This window comes from Nicotiana attenuata, unplaced genomic scaffold (assembly GCF_001879085.1).
Source record: "Nicotiana attenuata strain UT unplaced genomic scaffold, NIATTr2, whole genome shotgun sequence".
NCBI classification, from domain to species: Eukaryota; Viridiplantae; Streptophyta; class Magnoliopsida; order Solanales; family Solanaceae; genus Nicotiana; species Nicotiana attenuata.
This window is the reverse complement of record NW_017670625.1, coordinates 49,185-68,515: the sequence shown is the minus strand read 5'-3', so window position 1 is coordinate 68,515 and position 19,331 is coordinate 49,185. Positions and strand designations below refer to the sequence as shown.

At 43.2% G+C, this 19,331-nt stretch overlaps 1 protein-coding gene and 1 non-coding gene across 2 annotated transcripts; one reads left to right on the top strand and one right to left on the bottom strand.

Annotated features, from left to right (window-relative positions):
- Positions 1-10,844: 10,844 nt before the first annotated feature.
- On the bottom strand, positions 10,845-14,165 carry LOC109241656 (probable diphthine methyl ester synthase). The gene is made up of 6 exons (XM_019408412.1): positions 13,937-14,165; positions 13,701-13,825; positions 12,660-12,889; positions 12,119-12,158; positions 11,941-12,032; positions 10,845-11,262 (listed from the first exon to the last, which is right to left on the bottom strand). The coding sequence occupies exons 1-6, from the start codon at positions 14,084-14,086 to the stop codon at positions 11,081-11,083; spliced, it is 819 nt and encodes a 272-aa protein (XP_019263957.1). The 5' UTR covers positions 14,087-14,165; the 3' UTR covers positions 10,845-11,080.
- Positions 14,166-14,253: 88 nt separating this feature from the next.
- Positions 14,254-14,335, top strand: TRNAS-UGA. Its single transcript has one exon. It is a non-coding gene; the product is annotated as a tRNA-Ser (tRNA).
- The last annotated feature ends 4,996 nt before the right edge of the window (positions 14,336-19,331 follow it).

Genomic DNA, 19,331 nt, shown 5'->3' with positions numbered 1-19,331 from the left:
GAGACTCAAGTTTTAGCCTAATTTGGGCATTTTCATCTTGTTTTAACGTGGATTCTTGTAGATTAACATTCTAGTTAATTAATATGCTAATTTTATCTATTTCTTCTTCAATTTCTGTTGCTATTATGGCTAGCTAAACCCATTAGCTAGGGTTATGGCTCAACCCTAGTGTGGGTAATCAATGGGTGTGATTGTTTAATGGTTGAATGATGTTGGGTGTTTGATATTTGGGTTAATTTTATGTTTTAACTAGGATTTGGTGGTTGCAAACACTAAGTCTAGCTTAGTGAGTCTTGACTCTTCTTGAGAAAGAGTGTCTATGACTCCAAAATTAACCCAACAAGGAATTGGGATGGACCCATGAGAATGGTAGTCCCAATTAACGGGTAAAACCTCGAGAGAGTAATTACCCAACTTGAACCATAAGTTGCTTGGCTTGTTAGCCTACCCAATTGGTCTCGAGAGAGTCAATTCGGCAAAATCACTCTTTCTACCGAGAGGTGTGAGAGTCAGTGCAATCGTGCAACGGTTATAGCATAATCATCATTCTTGTATTAGGAATCTCTACCCGTTAGTTGACCACCTAGGTAAATGCCACGACCCTAGTGCCTTTCTCTATCTTGCATACAACCTAGAATTATTATCTTAGCATAATTTAGTTATAATTCATAGTTGCTAAATTGTAGTTGATAATCATAAAAACCCAAAAATGATAGAAGATCAATTAGAAGCAAATACGCATTTCTAGGCTAAGCAAATATCCAACTCCCTTTCTAGCTCCCTATGGAAATTGACCCCGATACCACTATTGGGTAAAAGTATTAGCGCCCACTCTTCCTAAGGTTGGGTTCGCTGCGCGATAATCAATGTCTAGGTCGGCGGATTTCCAAGAAGAAAGCTCTAGTGTCGGCATTTTTCCAGGCTATCGCATCGACAAGGATGCAATTTGCTTTGGCCGAGTTGACCCCTCAAAATGTTGTTGTGCGGGACGAGATCTCTTCCCGACCTATCTACCATCTTGTAGATGAGTCATCTAACGGAGAGGAGTCGCCATCGAGAAAGAGGCGAAGGGTGGAGCTTGGGAAGGCCGTCGTCACTGGTATTGAACCGAAAAAACTCACTGCTCCGGAAGCGGCGCCTGCATTTGCACCAGACGTAGGAGCCATTTTTATGGCGGATGCCTTTAGGGAAAGGAGGTCCTCTAGGGCCGAGGAGGCGCATGAAGACGGGGAACTTGTAAGGACCGCGGAAGGTGGAGCATCATCGGCGGCCGGGGGAGATGGGACGGTACCTGCAGGGGATGATGGTTCTGGTTCGGACCTCGACCCTGAAGAGATACGGGCCTTCTTGGAGAGGCACACTCGCGTGGAGGTAAGGACGGAGGGTCCCAACCGACACGTAATCATCCCCGTGGGTTACGACCTTTTGGCTAACTCAGAACGGGCGGTGCCGTCCTTTGCCCCCTTGTGTGCGGCTTCTGAGAACACGACGCTGCAGGCGATGAGCGAAGCTGAGTTATCGCTGAGTATATCTGGCATGGCTCTGCGAGTAAGTGCTTTTCAATGTTAGGATTTGTTTCGTATGTGTAATCTGTTTATACTGACTTTTTTCTTCTGCATGTCAGAATCTTATCATGGGGATTGAACGTGAATGGAGGGAAGAGTGGAGGACGTCCCTCTTTAAAAAGGTGACTTCCAAGTACAAGAAGTACCGTACTAAGCACCGAACGATGGCCGATGTCTTTACCCAGGATAGTGAATTTTAGTTGTTTCGCGACGGGCTCAAACAGAAAGACGAGGAGTTGGCGAAGAAAGATGAAGAGCTAAAGGAGAGGGACGATGAGCTGATGAGGGCCATCGGTCGATGCAGTGAGCTCGAGGCAGCTTTAAAGGCCAAGGATGACGAGCTCGAGGTGAGTAAAGGGGTGATGGCTGAGAATGCCGATCTTCAAGCGCGGGTGGCATTTTTAACTGCTGAACTTGGGCAGAGGGAGGCGAATGCTGTTGGTCTGCGGGGTGAGTTGAGCGCCAAGGTCGAAGAGTTCGCTCGTACCGAGAAATACATAATGGCCACTATGGCTGAAGCGGCAGCCTTGGAAGATGCTCTCCGCATTTGCAGGTCCGAGCGGGAGAGCGAGGCGGAGACATCGGCGCTTATGGTGGCGAGGTTAGAGGAACGGATCCAGAATTTGGAGGCAGAGTTATCCGGATTGAATGAGCAGGTCGTTACCTTGAAAGGTGAGGAGACGCGACGGCAGTCACAAGCATCTACGTCTCATATTTTTGCCGATCCCAGCGTGCCGCGGGAGTTGTATGAGATGTGGGTTCACGTCGAGGCTCAGCTTAACGTATATAGGTCTTTGAAAACCGACGGGACGATTTCCGAAGCGGAACTTGAGAGCGTCAATGCTAAGGCACATGCGGCCCGTGAAGCTTGCGGTTATGCTCCTGATACGCCTGGTGGGGACAACGTTGACGATGATGAGCATAGGCTTGCCTCCGATTCTTGGTATAATGATGAGTATGCCAATGGGGATGACGCGGCGTAAAGCCGTCATACTTAGTTTTTGTTTTGTTTTGCTATTTTTGTGAGGGCGTCTTTAGGCCCTTTGTAAAAAGTATTGTAACTTGACAGTTGTAATGGAACAGTCCCTCCCCCTTTTTTGCTACGTGTTTCTTGATTTCTGCTCTCTCTCTTTTTTCTTTTATGTGGGAAAGTCCCTGATTTTTTGATAAGATTGATGTTCGACGCGGTCGGACATTAGAGACTTCGAGCGGAGTCGCATGCAAAGTAATTCGAGCGAGGTCGAATGTAAAATAATTCGATCAAGGTCGAATGTGAAACAATTCGAGCGAGGTTGAATGTAAAATAATTCGAGTGAGGTCGAATGTTAAACGATTCGAGCGAGGTCGAACGTAAAATGACTCGAGCAAGGTCGAATGTTAAACGATTCGAGCGAGGTCGAATATGGAACAAATTGAGCAAGGTCAAATGTGTTAATTCGAGCAAGGTCGAATATAAAACGATTCGAGCGAGGTCGAATGTGGAACAATTTGAGCGAGGTCAAATGTGTTAATTCGAGCAAGGTCTAATGTAAAACGATTTGAGCGAGGTCGAATGTGGAACAATTTGAGCGAGGTCAAATGTGTTAATTCGAGCAAGGTCGAATGTAAAACAATTTGAGCAAGGTCGAATGTGGAACAATTTGAGCGAGGTTAGATGTGTTAATTCGAGCAAGGTCGAATGTAAAATGATTCGAGCAAGGTCGGATGTTCAATGATTCGAGCGAGGTTGAATGTGGAACAATTTGAGCAAGGTCAAATGTGTTAATTCGAGCAAGGTCGAATGTAAAACGATTCGAGCGAGGTCGAATATGGAACAATTTGAGCGAGGTCAAATGTGTTAATTCGAGCAAGGTCAAATGTAAAATGATTCGAGCAAGGTCGAATGTTAAACGATTCGAGCGAGGTCGAATGTGGAACAATTTGAGTGAGGTCGAATGTGGAACAATTTGAGCGAGGTCAAATGTGTTAATTCGAGCAAGGTCAAATGTAAAACGATTTGAGCGAGGTCGAATGTGGAACAATTTGAGCGAGGTCAAATGTGAGATGCAAAAAGACTTGGTGGAGAGTAAAAATGCTGCTTTATTTCATTCATTGGAGAATATTACATATGTCATTCGTTTCATACATATATTGGAGAAGTGTCCATGTATCCAGTCCCTTTATCGTTCGGCCTGGAGAAGCAGTCGGCAGGCGGGGCGATGAATTATACTTGAACTTTGAGACGTCCCCTTTGTCACCTCATTAAAAACCTCTCCGAGAAAACCCAATTGGGACAAAACTCGGATGAGGGAAAAAGAGTACGACGCGGAGGGCGTTTGTTTTCAAAAGTTGAAGTATTTGAGATGGGCGACGTTCCAATTGTTTTGTAGTAGTTTTCCCTCCATAGTTTCTAGTTGAAAAGATCCTTTGTTGGCTGCTGCTGTGATCTTATACGGCCCGTCCCAAATGGTTCCTAGTTGGCCTTCCTTCGAATCTTTGCTGCTTGTGTTTTAGCCTTGAGTACATAGTCTCCGACTTTGAGCGGTCGTACTTTGGCTTTTTTGTTGTAGTACCGTTCTGCTTGTTGCTTTTGGGCTACCATTCTTATGTAAGCCATGTCTCTTCGCTCCTCTGCTTCGTCGAGGTCCTGTTTTATGTTTTCGTCATTGCCCGGCCCACTTTCGTTGGAGTACCTCAAACTGGGTTCGCTGACCTCAACCGGTATCATGGCGTCAGTCCCGTAGACTAGTGAGTATGGCGTTTCTCCTGTGCTTGTTTTTGGCGTGGTGCGGTATGCCCACAGTACCTCTGGGAGTAATTCTGGCCATAGTCCCTTGGCATCTTCAAGTTTTTTCTTCAAGATATTCAGTATTGTTTTGTTGGAGGATTCGGCCTGACCGTCACCGACAGGGTGATATGGCGTGGAGAGTATTCGCTTGATGTGCCATTTTTTGAAGAACTCGGCGGTCTTCTTTTCGGTGAACTGGGGTCCATTGTCACAGCTAATTTCTTTGGAGATGCCGAAGCGGCATATGATGTTTCTCCATATGAATGTGATAAATTCCTGTTCGCGTATTTGGGTGAACGCACCTGCTTCTACCCATTTGGAGAAATAGTCAGTTAAAACTAAAAGAAAGCATACATTACCTCCCCCTGCTGGGAGGGGTCCGACGATGTCCATTCCCCATTTGATGAACGGCCATGGCTATTTATTTATTATTTAATTTCATAAACAACATTAAATATATCCTTAAATTAAGGATTTGTAATGTAACAGAATAGAGGTGCTCGCCCGCTTGGTGTATCATAGGGGCATACTTTTGGCACTGTTCGCAATTCTTGACATAATCAGCGGCTTCCTTCTTCATTGTGGGCCAATAATATCCTACTCGAATGAGGTATCTGACGAGGGCCCGATTGCCGGTATGGGCACCGCAGTGGCCTTCGTGTACTTCCTCGAGTACGCGCCTCGTTTGATTCGGCGCTAGGCATTTCGCTAAAGGGCCTCCAAACGTTCTTTTGTATAACTCGTGATTGATGAGGCTGTACCTGGCCGCCTGCATTCGAAGCTTTTTGGCTTCTTTTTTGTCTGCTGGGAGTGCTCCTTCCTGCAAATATGTTATAATACGGTTGCGCCAGTGTCAAGTCAAATTTACAGAGTGTACCTCGAGTTGGTCTATCGATGAATGGAGGAGGGTGACCACATTTTCCTTCGTGATGTTTTTGGTGGCCGCTCCTAATTTGGCGAGGCCGTCTACTTCGATGTTTTGTGCTCGAGGTACCTGGTCGAGTCGACATTCATCGAATTCTGGTATCATTTTATGAATTTCTGCCTGGTACCTTTGTAGCCTTTGTTCTTTGATTTGGAAAGTCCCTGTGACTTGGTTGACGACGAGCTGTGAGTCGCATCTAAGGACGACTCGATGTGCTCCGTATTTGAGAGCTAGTTTTAATCCTGCAATTACGACCTCATACTCGGCCTCATTGTTAGTCATATCGGGACACCGTATGAACTGGCGAATGACTTCGCCCGTTGGGACCTCGAGTACGAGTCCCAGTCCAAATCCTGACGCGTTGGATGCGCCGCCAGTATATAGGACCCATAGGTCGGGTAGACTGGGTGAGGTGCGAGAAGTTTCTTGTTCAACCTCAGTCAATATTTTGGCACTAAAATCGGCGACGAAGTCGGCGAGTACCTTTGATTTTTTGCTGTTCGCGGCTGATATGTTATATCATGTTTGCTCAGCTCTATGGCCCATTTGGCCAATCTCCCCGATAGCTCGGGTTTATGCAAGATACCTCGTAGGGGAAAGGTCGTTACCACCGATATAGGGTGGCATTGAAAATATGGCCTAAGCTTCTGTGAAGCTATAACTAACGCCAAGGCCGATTTTTCAAGGTGAGGGTACCTCGTTTCGGCGTCGACAAGAGTTTTGCTAATATAATAGATCAGAGATAGCGTACCTTTATCTTCGCGGACCAACACTGCGCTTACTGCGACCTCGATACGGCCAAATATATAAGGAGGCGTTCACCGGGTTCTGCCTTGGCGAGTAGCAGGGGAGATGACAAATATGCCTTCAGTTCTTTTAAGGCTTTGATGCACTCTTTATTCCATTGGAGCTCGTTGTCCTTTTTAAGCACGTTAAAGAACTTGTGACATCTTCGAAGGATCATGAGATGAACCTCGACAGGGCAGCTACGCGGCCCGTCAATTTTTCCACCTGTTTCTTGCTAGTTAACATTTCAGGTATCCCCTCAATGGCCTTGATTTGGTTGGGGTTGAATTTGATGCCCCTTTCTGACACTAAGAAACCGAGGAACTTGCTTGAAGTTACGCCGAAGGCGCATTTTTTGGGGTTCAGCTTCATCCCGTATTGCCTCAGTATTCCGAAGGCCTCTTTCAGGTGATCGATGTGATCTTCTTTCCTTTTCGAATTGACCAGCATATCGTCTATGTAAACTTCCATAGTTTTGCCGAGTTGGTCCTTGAACATTTTGGTTACCAATCTTTGATAAGTCGCCCATGCGTTCTTTAAGCCAAATGGCATGACCCGATAACAGTACGTTCCTTGATGGGTGATGAAGGTAGTCTTCTCTTGGTCCTCTTCCTCCATGAGGATTTGGTTGTAACCTGAATAGGAGTCTAGGAAGCTTAACAACTCGTGCCCTGCTGTTGCGTCAATCAGCTTATCGATATGAGGCAAGGGAAATGAGTCTTTCGGCAGGCCTTGTTCAGGTCCATGAAATCTACACACATTCGCCACTTCCCATTTTTCTTTTTTACCATGACTACATTGGCGACCCATTGAGGATACTTTGATTCTCGGATGGAGCTGTTAGCGAGTAATTATCCACTTCTTCGCTGATGGCCTCATTGATTGTGGCGTTAAATTTTCTTCTCACTTGTCATATTGGGGGGTAGAAGGGATCGACATTTAACTTGTGTGTGGCAATGTCTTTTGGAATTCCTGGCATATCTGTGTGGGAAAAAGCAAACAGATTGGCATTATCAATAAGAAATTTATGAAATATACGTGGCTCGGAGAGCTTATGGCCTACATAAGCCTTTTTGCTGTTGTTGTTGTTGTTGTCTAATTGGACGGGATCAAGGTCTTCTATTCTCGACCCTGCTGCTTTCACAACGTCGGGGTCCTGGATAACGTCTTTCTGACTGCTGGGCTCGAACCCCGACCTTGATAATTGTTATGCTTCTGAGTTTGTTTCTTTAAGTTGTTGAGTGAATGTGCAATCTTGGGCGATGCAGTTGCATTCTTGGGTTGTGCGCTGTTCGCCTCGGATGCTGAATATCCCACATGGTGTTGGGAATTTGATTACTTGATACAGGCTAGACGGGACGACTCTCATGGCGTGTATCCACGGTCGTCCTATGATTGCGTTGTAAGCTATGTCTTGGTTCATTACGTGGAACGTTGTTTCCAAGGTGACGCCCACGGCCAGAACGGGCAGCGTTATTTCTCCTGAGGTTCATTCGACTGCATTGCTAAAACCCGTCAGTGTTATGCAGCATGGTATTATCTTGTCCTCGAGTCGCATTTGCGCAAGAACTCGAGGGTGGATAATATACGCGCCGCTTCCGTCGTCTACCATTATTCTTTTAACATCAGTGTCTGAAATACGTAAAGTAATGACGAGATCATCGGAGAGAGGAAAGATCAAACCGTTGGTATCTGACTTATCGAAGATGATACTTTCTCCAAGGTCATCATACCGCTTGTGGGTGATTGACCGCTTTAGCTTGTGTGTGGTGGTAAACTTTATGTAGTTGATTGTTGTTTCGTCGCCTCCGCCGATGATCATTTGAATGGTGCGGGTAGGAGAGGGTGGCTTTGGAGAGCCTTCGTGTTGTTCTAGTCCACGGCCAAAGTTGGCTCGTCCTCGATCACTCATCAGCTCCTTCAGGTGTCTTTGGTTTAGCATGTTCACTAATTCTTGCCATAGAGCTATGCAGTCTTTGGTTTTGTGACCCCGCTCCTAGTGAAATTCACAAAGGACATTCGACTTTCGGGTACTTGGGTTGGACTTCATCTTTTGCGGCCACTTCACCTTTGTGCCAAGCTTCTCTAGTGCGTACACTACTTCTGAAGGAGAAACACAAAAATTGTGAGCGGACAAGAGTGGAGGCATACCTCTTTCACTTCGCTGAGTCCCTGTGTTGGGTCTGGACGACCCTTCCGTATACCGAGGAGGTGGTGGAATGGATGTTCTGACATAGGGTTGATGCATGTCTCGATTGAGGTGCGGTCCTGATAGATCTCTTCGACTGTCATTACGATGGTCTTTCTTCGGCTCTGTTTGAATTGATGTTAAACGCTGTGCTGGACCATTAAGATCGTTATCATCTGCTCTCACCTCGGCGCAGTAAGCGTTGTGGATTTCTTCCCAGGTGGTGGGAGGGTATTTCATGAGCCTGCTTAACAATTTCTGGTCGCCCTCGACCCATTCCTGTTCAACCCGTTTTGGAAGGCTTTTACCGCCATCCTCTCCGATACAGTAGGTAAGCTCATTCTCACCCTGTTAAACCGAGCGAGGAAGTCCTTGAGTCCTTCGCCAGGCGATTGCCTGACGGCGAATATGTCGTTTACCCTGGCCTCCGCTTTCTTAGCTCCGGCGTGGGCGGTGACGAACTTGTCTGCCATTTCCTCGAACGTTGCTATAGACCGGGCTGGTAGTTGTGAGTATCAAGTTAGGGCTCCTCCGATTAAGGTTTTGCCAAACTTTTTTAGCAGCACTGACGGTACTTGCTCCTTTGATAGGTCGTTGTCTTTTATCGTTGTGACGTAATGAATGATGTGATCTTCTGGGTCTGTGGTGCCATCGTATATCTTCAAATATGGTGGTATTTTGAAGGTTTTGGGTATGACATGTGGGGCTGGTTCCTCGCTATATGGTTGTTCGACGAATCGGCCGACATCCCGCTTTGGTAGCAGTTTCAGGGCGCCCTGTATCTTATCGACCCTTTCTTGATGTTCTCTCATCTGGTCACGGAGTGCCTTATTTTCGTTTTCCATGTCTTCCATTTTCTTTAAAGTGGCTGTCAGTGCATCATTGCCTGCATCAACAATGGTGTGAGTGTTACCTGTTGGGGGAGCTGGTTGCTCGCCGGTGGTCGTTATGATATCTGCTGGCGCGGCATTTTGGTTCGCCCTTTGAACGGGTTTGTCGAGTATGTCATTGAGGGTACTTGCCAGCCACTCCTCCAATAACTTCTTCACTACTGGTGGTGCCTCCTCAGCCGTGGATGTGGAAGCTCCCCTTTCGCGTGAGGCGGTTACACTTGCGTGAGGGAGAGGTGAATCACTCCGCCTGGGTGTGGCAGTTGGTGTCACATTCTCATCGCGTCCTCTGTTATCCTCATTGATGGTGTCTAATATGTTGGTAGTGACTCCCATTATTGCTTTCTGCCTTTCATCTCCTTTTCCTGTCATTGTTAGTTTGTGCAAACGAGAAAAAGATGGCTGTACCCCCCCCCCCCCCCCGTTTTTTTTTTATCTAGAAGAAACTAAAATTTTAACTAAAAACTCCCCACAGACGGCGCCAAATTGTTTGACCAAAAAGTGTTGAACCTTTCAGTTAAATCAATTAATGATAAAATGAAGGGTGAATCTTAGTAAAGAATAATAAAATCTAGACCAAGTGTTATGCAAAGCCGGTTAAGATAAACAACGTTAATCAGCGTGTTTGTATTGATTAAATGCTCGTAAATGCAATAACATAAATGTGCAATAAATGTAGATAATGACAATGAATATAACAAAAAGGAATCTACCACTCAATTATTGTAAGACTTGGATGATTCTTTTCTCTGACAGCAGCGTGGAGAAAAGAGAAATAAAGAGGGTTGAGAGATCTTTGGATCTTGTGAATAAAGAAGTAAAAACGTATGCTTGAATAGGATAATCAATGAACAAGACAATTGTTGTATATTCTCTCAGGTCAACCTTTTACAATGTGTTTTTCTCATAAAGTGAAGATCCCCTTTTTTGTTCTCTATCTCCTCCTATTTATAGGGGATATTTCCCAAAAACCCTAAAAAGTACAGTTTAAGGAATATCCAAAGGAATATTCCTTGTATCCGTATCTGAACCTATGCTACTGTTATTTTTTCATCTCAACTGCCCGTCTTTGGTATCAGCCCTCTCGAGAGCAGCCTTTAGTTATTACACCGCGGTCGACCCCGTCCTTGATCTCGCTTATCCCTTACTGCCTAGTCGCCAAATTTAGACCAATACAATAATGACCAGGAGAATTACTCTCTGGTACTTCCTTATCTCTTCTACTTATGATTGTGTGAAGAAAATAATTCATGTCGAGCATATCATTTGGTACCTGTGAAAATATGGTAAACTGTCATTGTCTTTCTTGCTTTAATTACTATCGATTGGTTTACTTCAACAACTTCAATAAATGGGGTTCATTGCATGATGGAATTAATGGAACTTGATTTTTATGTTACACCTAATCTATATGCTGGTAGCATTGGTGAGAACATTCTTGAAATAAGTGAGATCATCACACATAACAATTATTAAAAGACAATTTAAAAAAATGATACAATAAGAATAAAGAGTATATAGTTAGATCACATATTTTCAACTAGTGAACTAGCTACTTTTCGATGAATTATTGTTGTTGATAATGTAAAAGCAAAAAATTATGATACTACAATACTTTGAGCATCGTAGATATTATACAAAGCACTACGTATAATAACATAATCAAATGCCCTCAGCTGATTTTCTAATTTATGACCAAAATATCTTGGTATTATAATAAGAATACTTGTGAAAGACAATAAAAATAACGAACAATCTGGAGATACAGCTACAATAATTCTTGAAAATAAATTAAGTTGCTTGAACTTGGGAAGAGTTTACAGAGAAAAATATATCATACTCACCTAATGCCTAAATGAATAGTCACCAAAAAGAATGGAATGTTACAAAAGGCAAACCATGAATACAACATCTTTTAAAGTTTGCTATTACTTAACCTTCTTTCATGTTATAAGTTTGCTAAAGCCCATAAAATTCCAGCATTTCTTCTTCAACAGGGTGTGTTTTGCCAACTATGACTAGGCAATGCAATGGAGCCCCAAAATCAACTGTCAGAAGTTGTTTCATTGAACCAGCAACCACCTTCTGGTCTTCACTCCCCAGCCGCGCAAAACCAACACAAATTGTATTTTCGCCGTATACTGCAATTAAGTAAATGTGAGAAAGAAAAATTAAATGTTAAGTCACTATAAATGTCAAAGAACATCTTTTACCTTTTTTCATGACTATAAACGGCATAATCGCGGGGCTAAAACTAAACCAGATATCAGTTATATGCAATGACTATGTTACGTTTTAGGCATGGGCTAGAGGCACATTTGCAATAGCTAAACCATGTCCATGATCACACTAGGTCACTTCAGATTGAGTTCTTGATTAAGCTTATAAAAGCAGGATAAAGACTTGCAAGCTCTCTGCCATGTTAAGGGAATTGTCATAAGGATGATCAACGGGCATGTTATGGAAAACAAATACAAAAGCCTTCTGGATTATGTTTTTTGCTGAAGACGAGGATTCTTGAACTGTAAATGAGATATATGTACAAATTAAGCACAAAGTGGGGATCATACGAGGAAACACAGAGATAACTGCAGGGGCAGGTCTTAAAAGTTCTACATCAAGTAAATCACATCTTGATCATAAGATCTGCCAGAGTGAAGTACTACAAACTTGGATGAACTATGGGAAATAGGTTTATTAATAGTCGCCTTTTCCCCTTTAAAATAAAGACTAATACTAGTACAGAGAGACAAGCTAACTAGCTTCTATTGGAGGATTATCATTTTCTCAAGCAAAAGCATAAAAAAACATGAACATACCAGATTCTCCACGGGCTTCTTCAACCTCTAGGAGCTGCTCAATTGCAGTGTTAACTGTCATAAACCTGGCTGGTTCATACTGCTTCTTCCCTCTGACAATAACATCGGGTCATGGACCATTTTACGAGTAATTCTTCTAAGAACAAATGGAAGTAATACACTAATACCGAAGTCTAACCTGCAAAGAGACTCGATGGTGGGTTCTTTCACTCGTATATCTGCAAATCAGAAGGTGAAGATGCAATTAAATGGAGATAACTGCATGATAAATAAGGCAATAAAGGTCAAATCCACGACTTTTTGTAAGTCCATAAATCACCAGCAAAGTATTACAAAGACTTAACTAGAAGCATCTAGTTTCATAGAGCATTGAGATCAGGAAACTAGTGCAGAAGTATGCTGAGTGAAAGGCTTCCACTAGAAGCAAAAGATGATAGACCGTCAGCTAGACATTTAACAAATACTTATAATGTAGCTAATAGCAGTTCTCGGGGGATAGCCTAGTGGTTGACGGCTTGACGCATGGGAGAAACAAGATCTCATGTTCGAGTCCCAACTACACATTTATTGTGAGCCACTGCTCCAACTTCGGTAGGCAGGAATACCTTGAGTACTTGTGGGCTAAATAGGTAGCATAATGTTTAGTCGTAGGTGTGCACAAGTTGGCCCATTCACCATCATTATCCCAAGGAAAAAAAGAATGTAAAAATGCTACTTACCCAATAAGCAGAGTGTGTGTAATCCAAGCTTTCGGTTTTCTCTGATCTTCTCGTAGAAACTATCAGGCCTCCAGGTCTCAGTGAAGAAAGGTATCGAAACTGTCTCTCCATAATGATAGAGCTGTAAGCCACACACTCCAACAGCATTCATTACTGATGCATTGTGTACCACCTTAACCTCCACACCCAACTTCTTAGCACGGACAACAAGATCAGTGTGGGTTGTGGCTCTGCATTGAATATTGACATATGACGGAGAGAAAAGGAAGTAGATAAGTGATAGAACATTTACAGGACATCATGAATAGAATCATGTATGCTATTTTGACTTCTTTATTCAAATCAATAAGCTAAACAAAACATCTGAAAATTTTCTCCCCTCAAGGAAGATTACCATTAAGCCTTCACCAACATATATCAACAAAGCTCGTCAAATCAAAAAACATGTATCAATATGCAAGTCATCCCATACATCTAAGTATCCTGGGATAGAGGCTCAACATAAAATTTACATGATTTCTCCTAGAAGAGATTTCGAATGCCAATTTCAATTTCAAAACACAAGGAATCACTAATATTGGAAGAGAAATGTGTTAACATGGTTCCTAAAGCAACACAATATTCTTTATTCCAAACAATCATCCAAAGATAACTTTGAAGGTTAAATTTACGAGATGACCATTAAACTATTGATAATTTACTTGGTCTTCGTAACAAAGTTCAATGATTTGCAGCATAAAATCAAAACTTAAAGAAGAACCAACTACTATTCTCAGTTTTAGAGAATTCAGATGAATTATAACTTCAAAATTGGTACCAGTTACTCAAGAAGGGGAGTCATTCATAGCCTATCTACATTTTCACAAAAATTAACCACTGGAAAGTTAAACAAGATTGAAAAAAACAACAAGCATTGAACTAAAAAAGACCAAGTTCAAAAGCAAATACCAACTGAAAGTTGAATAAACAAAAGGGTTGATTCAAATAGATAAGCATATTCAAAATCTGGAACTAAATAAAAGGGGGAAAAGTAAAGAATACCCAAAAGGATCACCAACAACAAGAAAAGCCACGTCAGAAGATTGAGCTTCATTAAGGATCTCATCAGCTTTTTCCTCTACCATTTCCCTATCTGCAATTGCAATTGATCTTCCATATAGATTTTCCTGAAAAAAGATCCAAACTTTATTATCAAAATCACATCTTTTTTAACAGCTAATGATTGGAACTGAAATTACAATAAAAAGCGTAGTAGTAGTAGTAGTAATTTTTCGAACCAGATTGGAAAGGCCATTGGGAGAAAGGCCAAAAGAGAGAAGTGAAGTGTAAGCCTCCATATACACTTTGCTGCATTTTTTCACAGCTTCTAGACCTTTCAATGTTATGTCTTTTTCATCCCCTAGTCCCAATCCTATTATATACAGCATGATGATTTCTACTTTGCTTTTACTTCCAATGTCCCTATACTGAATTCAGTACGTTTGGAGTTCTTGTCAGTTGGATGATGTAGAAGACGAATCTTAAACCCTACAAATTCCTTCATTTAATATATTACAAATATCAAATATTTGCGAGGAGAGCCTACAGCAATGAGGTCGATATGTCCGAGTGGTTAAGGAGACAGACTTGAAATCTGTTGGGCTTCGCCCGCGCAGGTTCGAACCCTGCTGTCGACGTCTTTTTTAAAAATTTCCCGAATTTCACTTTTTTTTTTCTTTCTTCTGTTTGGGCTTTCAAACCTGCTATCGACGTCTTTTCAAAAAGAAAAATTGGTATTCTATAATAACACGTAACAGAAATTGGTAACTTTTTAGCCTTATATTAGGTTTGGCAAAGATAGCCCCAAACAATTGGCATTATATAGCCGAATCTTAAAAAAACTACTCTTTTTTATATTCTCTCTCAAAAAAAACTACACGCTTATTTTGGCTTCCCTCCCCCTTTCTCTCCTTGTATTTCTTCTTCTATCTCTACTCTTTTGCTCTCATAGTTTAGCAAAAATTCTTGCAAATCATGCAAAAAAAATCAGTGGGATGAAAAGATAAGGTTGATCTCACAGCAGAAAAAATCAGAAGCAAAAACTAAGAGAGACAAAATATATTTCAACTTTATTTTTCTTCTCTCTCTTTTTTTTTTGGTTGGATTGAATGAGTGGGTGTGATTGAAATTGGTTGAAAATACCTAAACGAGGCTATATACAAAATTTGAGCAAGATTAGAAATAATTTAGACTGGTTTCAGGTAAAAAAATCAGACCTAAAAATCCAACTACGAAATGTGTATATTGTATAGGTCCAAATTTTGCGACCACGGTAACAGATAAGCAAGGCATAGGACGGGGTCGAGCATGATATGACGATTGAAGGTCGTTCTCATTAAGGCTGATGATAGAAGCGGGCAGTTGAGATAAGAAAGTAACGGCAATGTAGGTTCAGAAGTGGACATAAAGAATATTCCTTTGAATATTCTTTATGTTGTACCTTTTAGGGTTTTTGGGAAATATCCCTCATAAATAGGCAGAGATAGGGAACAAAAGGGGGATCTGCTTTTCTGGGATTAGAACATATTGTGAAATTGAGAGAAGAATATATAAAAGTTATCTTATTCACTGATCTATTCACGCACATGTTGTTCAACCTTTATCCATAAATCTCAAGATTCCATATCCACCTTGACTTCTCACTTTTCTACGATGCCATCAGAGAAAAGGAACATCCCAAATATATAACAATTGGGTGGTAGATCCTTTTCCATTACATTTCTTGTCATTATCTGTTGTTATTTCACGTTTGTGTTATTATATTTATTGTCAATCATAACACATTAAATTTGCTATTTAATGTCCTTGTATTCTACCCGTTATATAAGTGTAAAATTCTATTTGATCTAGAATTTATTAAGTTCAACTGAGATTTACCCGTTAACTCATCACTAATTGGTTTAGCATTTATTTGCTCAAATAATTTGGCATCGTTTGTGGGAGGTTTTAGTTGAAATTATAGTTCTTTCTAGATCATAAAAAAGGCAGTCATCTTTTCTTCGTTTGCACAAACTAACTATGGCAGGAAAAGGAGATGCAAGACTGAAAGCGATAGCAGGTGTCACTACCAACATTTTGAACACCATCAACGAAGATGGCAGGGAAGACAACGAGAACGCGACACCAAACACTACACCCAAGCGGAGCGCTTCACCTCCCCCTCATGAAAGTGTAACAGCTTCATGCGAAAGGGGACCCTCCACGTCTACAGCTGAGGAAGCACCACCAGCAGTGAAAAAATTACTGGAAGAGTGGATGACAAGCAGTCTAAACAACATGCTCGACAAACCCGTTCAAAGGGAGGGTAGAAACATCGCGCAAACAAACACCACAGCGATCACTGGCGAGCAACCCGTCCCTCAAACAGGTATCACTTACACCTCTATTGATGCAGGTAATGATGCACTCGCAGCCATTCTGAAGAAAATGGAAGAAATGGAAAACGAAAACAAGGCACTCCGCGACCAGATGAGGGAACATCAAGAAAGGGTCGATAAGATACCGGGCGCCCAAAGCTACTACCAAAACGAGACGTTGGTCGGTTCGTCGAACAACCGTATAGCGAGGAAGCGACTCCACATGCCATTCCCCAAACCTTCAAAATGCCACCTTACCTGAAGATATACGATGGTACTACATACCCCGAAGATCACATCATCCATTACGTCATAGCGGTAAAAGGCAACGACCTTTCAAAGGAGCAAGTACCGTAAGTGCTACTGAAAAAGTTCGGCGAAACCTTGACGAGGGGAGCCTTAACCTGGTATTCACAACTGCCGGCGCGGTCAATAGCAATGTTCGAGGAAATGGCCGACAAGTTCGTCACCGCCCATGCAGGGGATAAAAAGGCGGAAGCTAGGTGAACGACATATTCGCCATCAGGCAATCGCCTGGCGAGGGACTTAGGGACTTCCTCGCTTGGTTTAACAGAGTAAGAATGAGCCTACCAAATGTATCAGAAGGGATGGCGGTAGCGGCTTTCCAGAATGGGTTGAACAGCAGCGGGTCGAGAGCAACTAGAAAGCTACTAAGCAGGCTCATGAAATACCCTCCCACCACTTAGGAGGAAATCTACAATACCTATTGTGCCGAGGTGAGAGCCGACGAGGACGACCTTAACGGCCTGACTCAACGGCTAAAATCGATTCAAACAGAGTCGAGAAAAGATCGTCGTAACGGCGGTCGGAGAGATCAACCAGGTCCCCGTCTCAACCGAGAAAGACATCAACCCTACGTCAGAACAGCCATCCCACCATCTCTTCGACATGCGGAAGGGCCGCCCAGGCCGCAAACAGGGACTCAACGAAAGGAAAGAGGTATGCCTCCACTTTTATCCGCTCACAATTTTTGTGTTTCCCCTTCAGAGATAGTGTACGCACTAGAGAAGCTTGGCACAAAGGTGAAATGGCCACAAAAGATGAAGTCTGACCCACGTACTCAAAAATCGAACGTCCTCTGTGAATTTCACCAGGAGCGGGGTCACAAAACTGAGGACTGAATAGCTCTACAACTTCGGCCGCGGACGTGAACAACACCAGGGACCCCCAAAGCCACCCTCACCTGCCCGCACCATTCAAATGATCATCAGCGGAGGCTATGAAGCAGCGATAAACCATGTGAAATTCACCACTACACATAAACTGAAACGGTCGATCACTCACGAACGGTATGATGACCTCGGAGACAGTATCATCTTCGATAAGTCAGATACCGACGGTTTGACTTTCCCCCATTACGATGCTCTCGTTATTACTTTGCGTATTTCAGATACTGATGCGAAAAGAATAATGGTAGACGACGGAAGCGGCACGTGTATTATCCACCCTCGAGTCCTCACACAAATGAGACTCGAAGACAAGGTAGTACCGCGTGCGTTGCATAACACTAACAGGTTTTAACAATGCAGTTGAGCGAACCTCTAGAGAGATAACGCTGCCCGTTTTGGCCGGGGGTGTCACCCTAGAAACAACGTTCCACGTCATGAACCAGGATATAGCTTACAACGCCATCATAGGGCGGCCATGGATTCACGCCATGAGAGCCATACCGTCAAGCCTATATCAAGTGATAAAGTTCCCTACTCCATGGGGTATATTCAGCATCCGAGGCGAACAACGCACCGCCCAAGAATGTTATCGCATCGCCTAAGACTGCACATACACCCAACAGCTAAAAGGAACAGACCTAGAAGCATAGCAATCACCAAAGTCGGGGACCAGACTCGACGTGCAAACAGACGTCATCAGGGACCCCGACATCGTGGAAGCCGCTGAATCAATGGTAGAAGACCTTGATCCCGTCCAATTGGACAGCAGTGACGGCAGCAAAAAGGCTTACATCGGACACAAACTCTCAGAACCAGGTAAATTTCACAAGTGTCTAATTTACAACGCCGATTTGTTCGCTTTTTCCTATGCAGATATGCCAGGCATCCCAAAAGACGTTGCCACCCACAAGCTGAACGTCGACCCACTCTATCCACCAGTGCGGCAAATAAGAAGAAAATTCAACGTCGCAATCAACGAGGCCGTCAGTGATGAAGTAGATAAGCTGCTCGTCAACGGTTCCATCCGGGAATCGCAATACCCCCAATGGGTCGCCAATGTGGTCATGGTAAAAAAGAAAAATGGGAAATGGCGGATGTGTGTAGATTTCACAGACCTAAACAAAGCATACCCAAAATACTCCTTCCCCTTACCTCACATTGACTAGCTCATCGACACAACAGCAGGGCACGAATTACTAAGCTTCTTAGACGCCTACTCAAGTTACAACCAAATCCTCATGGAGGAGGAGGATCAGGAGAAAACTACTTTCATCATCCATCAGGGAACGTACTGTTACAGAGTCATGCCATTCGGGTTAAAGAATGTAGGAGCAACATACCAAAGGTTGGTCACCAAAATGTTCAAAGACTAACTCGACAAGACAATGGAAGTCTACATCGACGACATGCTAGTCAAGTCAAAAAGGAAAGAAGATCACATCGACCATTTGAAAGAGGCCTTCGAAATACTAAGGCAGTACGGAATGAAACTAAACCCCGATAAATGTGCCTTCGGCGTAACCTCGGGCAAATTTCTCGGTTTCTTGGTATCATAGAGAGGCATCGAAGTCAATCCCTAACAAATCAAAGCCATCGAAGGGATACCTGAAGTGCTGACCAGCAAGAAGCATGTGCAAAAACTGTCCGGTCGCATAGCCGCCTTGTCAAGATTCATCTCACGTTCATCCGACAGATGCCACAAATTCTTCAACGTGCTGAAAAAAGACAACGGGCTCTACTGGAGTTCAGAATGCATCGATGCCCTGAGGGAACTAAAGACATACTTGTCCTCGCCCCCATTGCTCGCCAAGGCGGAACCTAACGAGCGCCTTCTAGTATACCCGGCCGTCTCAGAAGTCGCGGTAAGCGCAGTGTTGGTCCGCGAAAATAAAGATACGCAATCTCCAATTTATTATATTAGCAAAACCCTGGCCGACGCTAAAACGAGGTACCCCCACCTCGAGAAATTGGCTTTAGCATTGGTTATAGCTTCACGAAAGCTTAGACCCTATTTTCAGTCCCATCCCATATCGGTGCTGACGACCTTCCCCTGCGGAGCATCCTACATAAACCCGAACTGTCGGGAA

Bases quoted from the DNA above. Each gene is read 5' to 3' on its own strand.
- LOC109241656 (XM_019408412.1), bottom strand. From the start codon at position 14,086: ATGCTGTATATAATAGGATTGGGACTAGGGGATGAAAAAGACATAACA. The intron at 12,890-13,700 runs GTATTCTTTACT...TATTCAATGCAG, and splicing joins GTTGTTGGTGATCCTTTTGG to AGCCACAACCCACACTGATC. The intron at 12,033-12,118 runs GTTAGACTTCGG...TGTTATTGTCAG, and splicing joins ACCATCGAGTCTCTTTGCAG to AGGGAAGAAGCAGTATGAAC.